Below are 13,784 nucleotides of genomic sequence, written 5' to 3' on the forward strand. Positions count from 1 at the left end.
TTCTGTGAAACTTCTGTTGGTAATTTTGGTAGGAGTTGCGTTAAATCTGTAGATCGCTTTAGATAATATGGACATTTTTAACAATATTGGTTCTCCAAATCCATGTGCATCATATATCTTTCAATTTGTTTGTGGAATCTTCAGTTCTTTTATCAGTGTTTTACAGTTTTCAGAGTATGAGTCTTTTACCTCTCGGTTAAGTTTATTCCCAGGTATTTAATTCTTTTTGGTGCTAGTATAAATGGGATTGTTTTCTTAATTTCTCTCTCTCCTTTTATTAGTATATAGAAATGTAACAGATTTCTGTGTGTATAAACCATATACACAATATATGTATTGTGTATATATATGTGTGTATATGTAAATATGATGTGCAATTGCTGGTGTGTGTGTGTGTATATATACATATGTGATCCAGCAATTGCACATCTAGATGTTTACCTAAACAATCCAAACATACTAATTAAAAGTGATACACGCACCCCAATGTTTATAGCATTATCTACAATAACCAAATTATGGAAACAGCCCAAGTACTGTTAACTGATAAATGGATAAGGAAGATGTGGTGTGTATGTATATGTGCATATATATATATATGTGCATATATATATATATATATATATATATGCAATCGAATACTCCTCAGCCATAAAAAAGAATGAAATCTTGCCATTTGCAGTGACATGGGTGGAGATAGCATTTGCTAAGTGAAGTAAGTCAGAGAAAGACAAATACCATATGATTTCACTCATGTGGAATGTAAGAAACGAACAAAGCGAATTTTTTGGTTGCTGATTCAGTGTCATTGCTAGTAACCAATCTGTTTATATTTTCTATTCCTGATTCAATTTTGGAAGGTTATTGTGTTTTTAAGAATTTATTCGTTTCTTGTACGTTGTCCAAATTGTTGGCATATTATTTTTCCTAATACTCTCTTATAATCCATTGTGTTTCTGTGGTGTCATTATTTCTCCTTCATTTCTGATTTTATTTGAGTCTTTCTTTAATGAGTCTGACTGAAGGTTTATCAGTTTTGTTGTTCTTTTCAAAGAACCAGCTCCTGGTTTCATTGATGTATTGTTTTTTTAGTCTTCATTTTATGTATTTTTGCTCTACATTATTTCCTTTCCTTGGCTTTGTTTGCTCTCCTTTTTCTAGCTCCATTAGGTGTATGGTTAGGCTGTTTGAGATTTTCCTTGCTTCTTTAGGTGGGCCTGTATTGCTGTATCTTCTTCCCTCTTAGAACAGGTTTTTGAGGAATCTCAAGATTTTGGACCATTGTGTTCTCATTTTTATTTGTTTGCATGTATTTATTTCCTCTTTGATTTCTTGGTTGACATATTCATTGTGTAGTAGCATTTTATTTAGCTTCCATGTATTTGTATTCTTTCCAATTTTTTTTTAACCTTGATTTGTAGTTTCAGTGTTGCAATGAGAAAAGATGCATTATGTGATTTCAGTGATTTTGAACTTATTGAGACTTGTTTTGTAATGTAACATCTTTTGAGAATATTCCATGTGCATCTGAAAAGAATGTGTATTCTGTTATTTTTGATTGGATGTTCTGAATGTAGGTTAGGTCCATCTGGCCCAGTGTGTCACTCAAAGCCATTAGTTCTTTGGTGATTTTTCTGGATGATCTTTCCATTGATGTAAGTGGGGTATTAAAGTCTTCTATTAATGTATTGCTGTCACCTTCTTTTTGTTAATACTTGTTTTATGTATGTAGGTGCTTTCATGTTGGCTGCAAAAATATTTACAATTGTTACATCCTCTTGTTGGACTCTTCCCTTTGTAGTACCTTCTTTGTCTCTTTACAGTCTTTCTTTTAAAGTCTATTTTTTTTCTGAAAGAACTATTGCTTCCCCAGCTTTCTTTTCACTTCCATTTGCATGGTAATGTTTTTCCACCCCTTCACTTTCAATCTGCCTGTGTCTTTAGTGAGTCTTTTCACACAGCATTTAGGTGGATCTTGCTCTTTCATCCATTCACTCACCCATCTTACTGTTTTGATTGGAACATTTAGTCCATTTACATTCAAAGTAATTATTAGTATGTACTTATTACCATTTTGTTAATTGGTTTTGGTTGTTTTTGTAGTTCTCTGTTGCCTTCTCTTTCTTATGGTTTTTGGCTTTCTTTAGTGATATGCTTGGATTTCTTTATTTTTTGCACATCTGTTATAGGTGTTTGATTTGTGGTTACCATTAGGTTCACATAGAACATCTTATATGTACAGCAATCTACATTAAATTGACAGTCACTTATGTTTGAACCCGTTCTAAAAGCATGAAGTTTTTACCCACCCCCACATTTTATGTATGTGATGTCATACTTGACATATTTTTATTTCTGATTTTAGTAACTGATTTTTATAGATATAATTGATACTACTTTTGTGTTTTAACCTCCATACTGGTTTTATAAGTGATTAATCTACTACTTTTATTGTTTGTATTTACCTGTAAGATTTTTTCCTAATTTTCTTATTCTGTGTTATGGCCTTTTCTTTCCACTCAGAGAATTCCCTTTAAATATCCTGCCATTCCTTTCTGGCCTGCAGTGTTTCTGCTTGGAAATCAGCTGATATCCTTATGAGATTTCCCTTGTATGTAACTATTTTCTTTGGAGGTTTAAAAATTCTCTTTATCACTCCTTTTTCCATTTTAATTACTATATGTGATGTTGTGGACCTCCTTCAGTTGATTTTGCTAGGGGTGTTCTCTATGCTGCTGGATCTAAATTTCTGTTTTCTTCCCCACACTTCTGAAATTTTAAGCCATTATTTCTTCAAATAAATTTTCCATTCCCTTTTCTCTTCTCCTTCCAGGATCTCTTTTAATACAACTGTTATTATACTTGATGGTGTCATTGAATTCCCTAAGTTTCTTCATTATTTTTAATTTTTTTTTTTATCTCCTGTTCAGTGTGGTTGCTGTTACCTTGTCTTTCCAGTCACTGATCCATTCTTCTTCCTCCTCAACAATGCTATTCATTCCCCATAGTGTATTTTTTATTTCAGTTGTAGAGTCAATCTCTGACTGGTTCTTTTTATATTTTCTGTCTCTTTGTTGAAGGTCTCAATGAGATGCTACACTCTTTTCTCAAATCCAGTAAGTATATTTATGAGCATTTGAAATCTTTAGCAGGCATATTTTTTATCTCCATTTCATTTAGTTCTTTGCGTGGTATCATCCTGTTCTTTCATTTGGGACATATTCCTCTGTTTCTTCATTTCTGTGTTTGTTCTATATATTTGGAAAGTAAGATACATCTCTCTTGATCTTGAAAGTAATGGCCTTATGAAGAAGAGATCTTGTGGTGCCTTGTAGCACAATGTCCCCTCTTCTCCAGAACTGGGCATTTTAAGGTTGTCTTTTATGTGGGTTTGGTGTACCATACTCTTGTGGCTCAGCTGCATTTGCCTTCAATCCATTTGGCTGCGAATGTCCATTTTGCTTGTGTGGGCAGGGTTTGGTCCCTGTCCAGTTCAGAGCCTGTTTGGGGCAGGAAAGGGCTTGTAGTTGGCAGCATCAGTGATCAGTCCAGATGCCTACTTTCAGCCCATTTGCAGGGGCTGCACAGAAGTGCAGGGTACTTTGTTTTGTTTGAGAGGCTCTTTTGGTTGGTGTGACCAACAGATGAAATGTCTGTCAGACTAGTGTGTGTAGTCATCTTCTCCACTCGCCATGGCAAGAATCACTTTGGAGTGATGATGGTCACTGTCAGGGCTGCTTACAGGATGAGAGACCTTGCCAGAGCTGTGTTGCAGGCAACTCTTGCCCAGTGGAGCTGGTTGAATGGATTAAATCAATGCAGGGGTGAGCACGCGGTGTTAGCAGGCTATGTGGAGAGTGTTTACATTGGTTCCTACAAATGTCTGGGTGTCTAGGCTGAAGTGGAAGTGAGAGGGATTGCACCTGCCAGCTCTTGTGTTCTCAGAGAAGTTTCCTACAGATCCTTGTTTTTCCAACACTTCAACACAGGTTGAGATTAGTTTAAAAAAAAAAATCTCCTTCATGTGTACCTCAGGCACTTTTCAAACTGCTGGTTCTATGCTGCCTCTAAGTGGGATTGTTTGTTGTTACATTCTCTATTTAAGGGTGGGAACTCAGTTTCCTATCACCCTCTGGCTCTCCCAGAGCTAAACCCACTAACTATAAAAACTCTTAAAGTTAAGCCCCACTGAGTTTCAAAGCCAGATGTTATGGGGACTTGTCTTCTCAGTGTGGGTCCCCCATGTCTGGTATGGGGTCTGTTCCTCTCCCTTCTCTGTGTTTGTCTCTCCTCTTTGGGGTTAGTCTTTCAGAGTAGTATGGTTTCCAGCTGCGTCTGTGCCCCTTCTACCCTGATTGGCCTCTTCTCTATGATTAATTGTGCAGTCTATTCTGCCAGTGTTTGGCTTATTTCCTGGTTTAGTTGCACTGATATGGCTGTTAACCTAGGTGTTTCTGTGTTAGGGGGTGAGCTTAGGATCCTCCTCTGCTGTCTTCCCGGACTCCTTCCAAGATTTACTATATTCTTTTTATTGACTATTAGGTATTACATAGTATGGATTACTGTACTTTATTAAATCCTTCTCCTTAGAATTGATTTGCCTATGAGCTGAAAACAACACAAAACTAATTTATATTCACACAGGAAAGCAAATTCCAAAGATCTATCGGTTGTATAAAAAATACCTATTTGGAAGAAGAGTATTCTTTCAGTCCACCAATGCACTTGAGAAAATGGATTCATTTTGTTGTTCCTCTTCAGGTTCTCGAACAGTATGGCCTGATGAAACTATGGGCCCATTTGGACCTCAGGATCAGAGATTCCAGCTTCCTGGGAACATAGGTTTTGATTGCCACCTCAATGGGACTGTGTCACAGAAGAAAAGCCAGGTTCATAAAACTTTACCTGATGTTCTAGCAGAACCTTTATCAAGTGAAAGACATGAGTTTGTGATGGCACAATATGTGAATGAATTTCAGGTAAATTGTTAATATCCTTTATTCTGCCTTTCTAATTATTAACACTATATTAATTTCTGATAACTGTGAGCATGTTACTTGAATTGAAAAAGTTTTTAAAAATACCTACTTAGTTCCAACATTCTCAGAAACAACATACATAGTTTTTTAAAACTTGGCACTGTTCTATACATAATGTTGGCTATATAATTTTACTTTAGATTACAGTCTCTTTGGGGTCGCTTGGGTGGCTCAGTCAGCTGAGCATGTGACTCTTGATTTCAGCTCAGGTCATGAAATCAAGCCCCATGCTCAGTGTGGAGCCTACTTAAGATTCTCTCTCCCTGTCTGCCCCTTCCTTGCTCGCTCTTTCTTAGGAAACAAAAATAGAAAAATTAGATTACAATCTCTTAAGTAAATCTTCAAAAATACATTGTGTAATAACTGCTTATTCAAATATAATTTAGTTATTTCTATATTACTAGAAATATAGATTCCCTGTTTTTCACTTTTATAAATAATTTTTTTGTGGAGCAAATTCCAACTAGATTTACACTCCTAGGCATTTAAAACTTAAATGCCTGAGAACTCTGAAATTCTTGAGATCCAGTAAACTAAAAAAGATAGACTTAGAAAAATCAACTTCTGAGGTTTTTTTTTCTTTTTTAATACATTTTTAAACTGATATTGCAGGGGCAACTGGCTGGCTCGGTCGGTAAAGCATTCAACTCTTGATCTGGGCATCTGTGAACGCAAGTCCCATGTTTGGCATAGAGCTTACTTTAAAAAAAAAAAAATTAAAACAATAAACAAACTGGTATTGCATTGTTGCTCACCTAAATGGAAAGTTACATGCAATTCAGAGTGTCTGCCAAACTCCTGATCCTCATCATTTTTTGAATTTCTGCGATGTTTCAGGCTGTTTGATCGAAGCCATAATATTAAGGAACAGCCCCTCACAATTACTATGGCTTATATCAGGTAACCTAACATTTGGAGACAGTTGACCTCTCTTGACACTTTTCTGTCTGCCTGCCAAACATCATTATTGCTTTAAAATACCCTAGATTTTATATGTCTAATACTTAGGGGTTTTTCCACCCCTCTGAAAACCTGTCCTCACTCCCATGTTATCAGTAACATAAGTGACTTAGTCATTCTCCCACTGTCCCAAGATTAGAATTCTGCCAAACTTGGCTCCCCTCTCTCCCCTATCTCCATATAGAGTGACAAAATTACATTGCTTCCATCTCTGATGTAGCTTTTTAATTATTTGTGTCCTTTCAGTCTCACTAATAAAGCCAGAGTTCAAGGCCTCCTTATCTCTCCTCAGTTCTTAGAGAGGCATTATAGTGAGATGGACTATGGAGATAGGATAAATTTGGCTTCACAGGTGTTTGCTCTTTCACTTAATTTTTTGACCTTGAGAAAACTACTTAAATGTTTCTTTATATGTAAGATGGGGATAATAATAATACCTAGCCCATAAAGTTGCTATGAGGATTAAATGTGAAAATGAACACAAAACACTTAAATACACTAAGTGACCCGTAAATATTTTAATTGCACCATTCTCTTTAACCATTGCATATGCTTGCACTGTTTATCTCTTGCTGGACTGTTTTTTCCTCCTCAGTTTCTAACCTGCTTTACCTAGTATTCTTTACAAACCACATAATACACATTAATTAACATGTAGCTCAAATATGAGGATTTCAACCTTTTCCTGATTTCCCCCAGCAAAGCATTTCCCCATTTAGACTGCCAAAAGACTTTCTTTGTAACTCTGTAGCACTTTTCATATTGCATTACATTTATTTGTTCATGCTGATTTTCTTCTACTAGCTCTTTTATACCTAAGAGTGAAGACTGGAATTTTTTTTTTTTTTTTTTAACCATTGTAGGGCTGCTCTTGTTAGCTGATGTGTAGTAGGTGCCCAGTAAATTTCAGATGAATAAAAGCCTCATCCTGTAGGAGAATTTATGTTTAATCATGTTATTTTGTTAGTGCTATTTTCCCCCATTTTACAGGTTATAGAACAAAAGAAAGGACAAGTAGATATCAAAGTATCAGGGTAACATTGTAAGACATAGTCATGGCATTTTAGTTTCTTAGCCAACTTCTACTCATACCAAGTCTTAGAATATTAATATATTTATGTGTTCATTTTTAAATTTTCAAATCTTTATTCATCATAGAGAAAAGTTTGGGTATATAACACAATTACCCCACAGCCAGTTAACTAGAATTATTTCTAAAACCTTTCCAGGAAAGACAAGTTTATAACAGACCATATATTTTATTTGAACTCCAGATTTTATTTATATTTCTCATTCTTCTTAGGGTAATAATGTACCTGTTGAACAAGAAATCAACAGTGCAGAAACTTACTTTGAAAATGCCAAAGTTGAGTGTGCAATCCAAACATGTCCAGAATTGCTGCGAAGAGGTATATTGTGCTTTTATACATTTTTACACTCATGTGTACTGCTAGGCAATGTCACTAATTTTCTAATGTGTTAAATAATGTATTCCATAGGAATTGTAATACTTTGTAACTTAATACTGTAATGTGTCTGGTCAGAAAAGATTACATGGCCGGGGTAAGGTCTTCCAAATGTCCCCTGACATCTGACCTCATGCTGGCATTAGATAAGAATAGAATTTTTAGTAACTTTTTCACTGAAGTTATTCTCCTTTTTATTACAGCTGTAATTTCATGAGCTAATACATAATATTGAGAAAAATCATAACAAACTTTTTTTGAAAATTGTAAGATCAATAACAAGTAACCTTTACTTGCTCTTCAGAATTGATAGTAATATTTCAGCCCATCCAAGAGCTGAAGTTAATTAAAACTTCCATTTCAGTATCCTTTTCAAAAATAATGTGCATTTATAAATCCAATTTGGTATCACAATAATTTAACTTAAAGAAGTACTTTTATACACTGCTTCTTACAAAAAATTCTCCCTGAAATTTTTATTGTTATTTATAGATTTTGAGTCACTGTTTCCAGAAGTAGCCACCAACAAACTAATGATTCTGACTATAACACAGAAAACCAAGAATGATATGACTGTTTGGAGTGAAGAGGTAGAAAATGAAAGAGAAATGCTTTTAGAAAAGGTAATTCTTGGGGGCTTCTGGGTGGCTCAGTCAGTTAAGTGTCTTGACTCTTGGTTTCATGTCAGGTCATGATCTCACAGTTCATGAGCCCTAGCCCCATGTCAGGCTCTCTGCTGACAGCATGGAGCCTGCTTGGGATTTCTCTTTCCCTCTCTCTCTGCCCCTCCCCAACTTATGTGTGGTCTCTCTCTCTCTCTCAAAAAAAATAAACATTAAAATTAAAAAAAAAAACAAAAACATTTTCAATTGCTGACAATTTTATAATCTTATTTAAATACCAACATTTTAAGGTGATGGGTGTCTTTTTAGCCTTTATTCTCTGCTAATATATTTCAGTACTAACGGACTTTTACATCTTTTCTGAGCATAAAAATGCCATGACTTTTTTGTAGTTATCTTTGAAAAACTTAGATTCTGTCCAGCAGTTCAATTTTTAAAAATTTATATGTTTTAGGAAAATTGAAAAATACAGTAAAAATGGCAAAAAAGTAAAACTCTTCATATCCGTATCTCTCTTTAAAGCATGTCAAGTAAGGGGTGCCTGGGTGGCTCAGTTGGTTAAGCATCTGACTTCGGCTCAGGTCATGATCTCACGGTCCATGAGTTCCAGCCCTGCATCAGGTTCTGTGCTGACAGCTCAGCCTGAAGCCTGCTTCAGATTCAGTGTCTCCCTCTCTTTCTCCCGCTCCTGCCTCATACTCTGTCTCTGAAAAATGAATTAAACCTTAAAAAAAAAAAATGTTTTTAAAGCATGTCAAATAAAAAATGGAAATTACTCCAGTTTTCAAGGAGTAATCAGTAACTACTACAGTACAGTAATAACATATTATAGACCCATATCTTTTTCCCTGTCCTTTTAACCAGATGTTTTGACACCCTTCCATAGCATTACACATAGATTTCATACTGTGTAAAATCTGCATAAAATTGCATGGGCAAATTATAAATTTTTAATTACTTTAAAAATTCCCTTAGTAATTTATAAATTTAAAAAACTTTTTCTATTATAGGCAGTGAAAAGTATGTGCATAAACGTGTATGCCCAAATATAAAATCGGTAGATCCCTAAGTAGGGAATTACTGAATCAGGGGTAATTTAAGTTTTGATAGATGGTGCCAATTTGCCCACCAAAAAAGATTCTCCTTGTATATATCCTGTCATGCTAGCTTACCCAGAATATTAGCGTTTCTTTTCATTTTCACAAACCTGAAAAATGGTAAATGCTAACTTAAAGTCTAAAGAGTTTGATGTTGGGTTATATCAGTTTCTACAAGATAGGAAAACATTTCTTTGCCCGAGTGACAAGTCAAGATTAACTCCATTAGGCGCCTTAGCTAACTATAATTGAAAAAATTCCCTTTACTAATTTTCATGTAAGATATTAGGAATTATTTTATATTTTCCTTATGACTGGATGTATGGTTCTTTTCATTAGTAAATTATAATTCACATACTCAACAGAATGTTTTAGGATAATGACTTCATCATACTAAAATGTCCCACATACAGCTTTGCTAATTAAATTTTATGTAGTAATAATCATGAGCAAGTTATATGCTAGTTAACAAGGAAGTTGCAGAGAGGGCAGGCCTTAAGACATTATCTGATTTTAAAGAGATCTGAATTTAGAGAGTTGAAACTTAAACAGACAATAACTCAGACATTTTCTATTTACATATTAAGGCAGTATCTAATATATACATTTACCATTACTATCATTTAGTCACTAGAGAGCTCTCACATGTGCATTGAATTATTGGTCCTAATTTCTCATCAGTTAAAGATTCTGAGCCTCATTTGATACTGACCCCAGTATAGTTGTGAGTTTTTTGTAACCAGTTTCAGGGCTTTGAAGTGCCATATTATTTTTAATTTTATAATGATTAAAGCTATTTTCTACAAAAAAAAAAATTTTCTGTTTTAGATACATTAGTGGTTATTTTAGAACCACACGTAGTTGACTGTCCCAGTAGATATTTTATGTTCTCTTGTTCAAATCTGTTGTAGTTTTTTTCCACCAGATGTCAGTGTTTGCTGTTGATGTGCAGAAATCTAAAGAGAAATACTTAAACTGATTCTTTTTATGATACTTTGGGATTCTTTTAGTTAGCTTTTACAAACGTTTGTATTGTTTTGTTCTCCTTGTAGTTTTGTGTATGGCAGATCTGTTCATTAAATTGATATATTTTTAATTACTTTTCTAGACCATATTCAGTAGTTTTCCTAAGAAATAGGATTAATGAAATGCAGTAATATGTGTAAATATTAAGTGTGAAAATAACCTAAAGAATACAATTTTTATTTAATGTTTTTCATTATTTTACAAGAAAGTGCTGGGAGAAAGTAAGTTAGCTTAAGTTTCCTCTGTAGCATGGATCAGCAAACTTTCTGTGAAGAGCCACATAATAAATTTTTAGGCTTTATAGGTCATAGTCTCTACCCTTGTATTGTTAAAGTAGTCATAGACAGATATGGATATATTCCAGTGAAACTGTTAACACATACAGGCACCCAGCTGGATTTGGCCTTCAGGCTGTAAATTGCTAACCTCTTATTTTAGGATATGGCCCATCTTCCTAAGGCTTAGACTTTTGGGCATCTCAGCTGAATGCCAGATGTGCTCAGCAAGGTCTGATCATCCTATGTTGTCCAGAAATCCATGTTACCTAGGACTGCACAACCCTGATTAACACCATTGAGCTCTCAGGCCCCAGCTGGCACTCTCTGTGAGACAGATTCCTCAAGAAATCTCACCTTGTGAGTGCACAGTTCTGCCCTTGGCTACTGAACCAGGGTGAATTGCTCTGTGGACTGCTTGAGAACCCCAGTGTGCATCTTTCTTCCAGTGCCCTAACCCACAAATTCCAGATGCTTCCGCAGTCCAGAACTTTTGCTTTCTACCTCCTTGGCTTAGTGACACCATCACTTTGGGATCTTCTCCTTTGCCCTGTGACAGTGTTCCAGACAGAGAGCTGGAACACATATGGAAATCACTTGACTTGTTGCCCTTCTCCACAAGATTACAGTTTTAATTATTATTCAGGATTTAAAACTGTTGTATCTTACATTTTAGTCAGTTTTACAGCTTTTAGCAGGTGTTCACCAGATAGCAGATAACGTTTGGCATCTGTTATTCTGTTAATGGCCAAAAGTGGAACTGTGCCCTTGTTTTTAAACATTTATGGTTTGTCCTTTTTTTCTTTTTTTAAACACTCTGATCTGATCCTAACATTTGTTACTTTTTCACTGTTTAGTCTGATAAAGCTAATAAAGATATCATAGGAATCACAAATGAGAATGGAAAGACCAAGATTTTGAATAAGATATACAGACACATGGTCTGTAATAATTATGTCCTGTACAAAAAATACAGAAAGGTATAATGTGTATCATGACATGTATCATGACCATGAGTATGGATAGATGTATTTTTGAAAGACACACATTTTTAACATATGAATGAATAGTTCATGTCTTTTCATTATGAATATTTTGTTTTCCCTTTCTTACACTATAATACAAAATAGCAATTATATTTTCTAATTCATGACAAATTTGGGAGTTAACAGCACAGAACTGATTAGAAATTTTTCATAAAACAGGAAGCAATTTAGAAGAAAAATACACAATTTAGACTTTTTGAAGGAAGTAAAAGTGTTAAATGAACCATCAATCTTTTGGACTGGTAAAAATCAACTAATGATAAATTACGCTATAATCTTATCCAATTTTCTGAAGCAAAAGATATTTAAAAATTTGTTAAAAACTAAAACCCACAGAGATGCTATCTTCAGCATATTTGTGTCTTTTTTTAATGCAGTTCATTAATGGTGCTAAGGAAATTTGCTACGCTCTTCGAGCTGAAGGCTATTGGGCTGACTTTATTGACCCATCATCTGGTTTGGCAGTGAGTAATTACATTTTGAAAGCCAGATTAATTTGAAGTAGGAATGTTTTTTATTATAAAACTATTTACAATATAAAATTGTTTATAACTTTGGTAGAAATAGATGATTTAAGACTTTTTTTTTTAACCTCACAGTTTTACCCAGAGAATACCACTATGAGTCAGTTGCATTCACAACCTTTGAGGGACCACTATCACTTTTTATTATTTTTTACTCTAATAAATACTATTTGATTTATATTAATGAATTAGTGTGTTTACTGTTTGACAGTTACAAATACTTTTAGAATTAAAATATGGGTGTTACTAAACATTTATAAATGTTAACTTCCAAAAAATTACTTTTCCGAAATTATACTTTGAAAAAAATAAGAACCACTATTGTCACCCACATTCTGGGTGTATCTTTCAGTTACAGGTAAAAATGAAATTTTTTGTAGCTTATTTTCAAAGTCAAGTAACATGTAGTGTAGACTAGAAATGAAAAACTTAGTTTAATTCTAGATGTTTGGTTCTAGATAACGTGTATTTGCTAGATTATTGGTTTCACATTTCCAGAACGACAGGTATTAGATGAAGAGGTGTTTGGTCACATGCAGTACCTAAACTGCCCTTTTTATTTGATTTTTTTTAATATTTGGGGTGTTAAAATAGATACGTATTCATGTTTGCATAAAAACTGTTAATCATTGCCTTTCTTGCTAATGAATATGATTTTTATTTCCTCCAGTTTTTTGGATCATATACAAACAACACTCTTTTTGAAACAGATGAACGCTATCGACATTTAGGATTCTCTGTGGATGATCTTGGCTGCTGTAAAGTGATTCGTCATAGTCTCTGGGGTACCCATGTGTTTGTGGGAAGTATCTTCACTAATGCAACACCAGATAGCCATATTATGAAGAAATTAGGTGGAAACTAACAGCAGTGTCAGCTTACTGGCAGTACTATTTGTACATAACATTTGGGTTGATCTATAAACACTGTCAAAAGCTTAAATTTTTAAAATTTACTTATTTCTGGGTATTTATTTCAACATTTATGGGTTTACAGCATTGGCAAGTGGTTTGTGATTTTTAAATCTCAAATGTTCATTCATATTATTGAATACATGTTGATCACATCCATGGATGTGGTAATTAACATGTAATTAGGACATGATCTCATATTGTTATTTCTTGCCTTTATTGGAAAAACCTGTTATTTTTCTCTAAAAATAAATCACATTTGGTTATGACAGTTTGTTTTTTCATTGCAATATTAAGTTTTAGTTCTTTTAAAAGATGTGGTTTTTAAATAAATGCAGTTGAGAATTCTAGATTCATTGTAGCTTTAAATTTTCTTTATTACCTGTTCAGTGTTATGGTACAGGTGTATTACTTTGAAGTAGTGTCTGTACAGGAAAAGAAGAATAAGGGTAATACTACAATATGAATCTCATAAATACTTAAAAAAAAAGAATCCCTAACTCCTGGAGGCAGATAAATGTAGTTTGTTTTGACAAAATTTGCCTCAGCAGCTAAATCAAATATATTTCTCCATTTTAGCAAGATATAGAAACTATGATACTTTACAGAAATGCCTCATTTGTGGCTTTTTACAGCATTTTAAACATAGCATCATCAAAGTTTTGCCTGTAGGAATAGAGACAATCTCAGGAGAACCAAGTAACTTTTACCAAATCAATTAGTGAATTGGATTTTTTTCTGTATTTTTCAATTAAGTGACTTTTTAAAAGGAACACATGGAAATGATAAACTTTATTTCACACCTTGATTTAGAACT

At 34.1% G+C, this 13,784-nt stretch overlaps 1 protein-coding gene across 4 annotated transcripts in view; it reads left to right on the forward strand.

Moving 5' to 3' along the window:
* The window catches only part of MMADHC (metabolism of cobalamin associated D), a 37,061-nt gene extending 23,823 nt beyond the window's left edge, over positions 1-13,238 (forward strand). For 2 of the 4 annotated variants that reach the window (XM_019455853.2, XM_019455844.2), the window contains 6 exons: positions 3,081-3,116; positions 4,762-4,979; positions 7,303-7,408; positions 7,958-8,088; positions 11,910-11,996; positions 12,727-13,238. In XM_019455853.2, the coding sequence (XP_019311398.1) occupies positions 3,081-3,116; positions 4,762-4,979; positions 7,303-7,408; positions 7,958-8,088; positions 11,910-11,996; positions 12,727-12,921 (773 nt within the window). In that variant the 3' untranslated portion in view covers positions 12,922-13,238. The remainder of the gene's footprint in view (positions 1-3,080; positions 3,117-4,761; positions 4,980-7,302; positions 7,409-7,957; positions 8,089-11,909; positions 11,997-12,726) is intronic. The other 2 variants (XM_019455882.2, XM_019455872.2) reach the window with 1 other exon arrangement.
* The last annotated feature ends 546 nt before the right edge of the window (positions 13,239-13,784 follow it).

The sequence above is a fragment of the Panthera pardus genome, unplaced genomic scaffold, assembly GCF_024362965.1.
Source record: "Panthera pardus isolate Hobbes unplaced genomic scaffold, ASM2436296v1 HiC_scaffold_10, whole genome shotgun sequence".
NCBI lineage: Eukaryota > Metazoa > Chordata > Mammalia > Carnivora > Felidae > Panthera > Panthera pardus.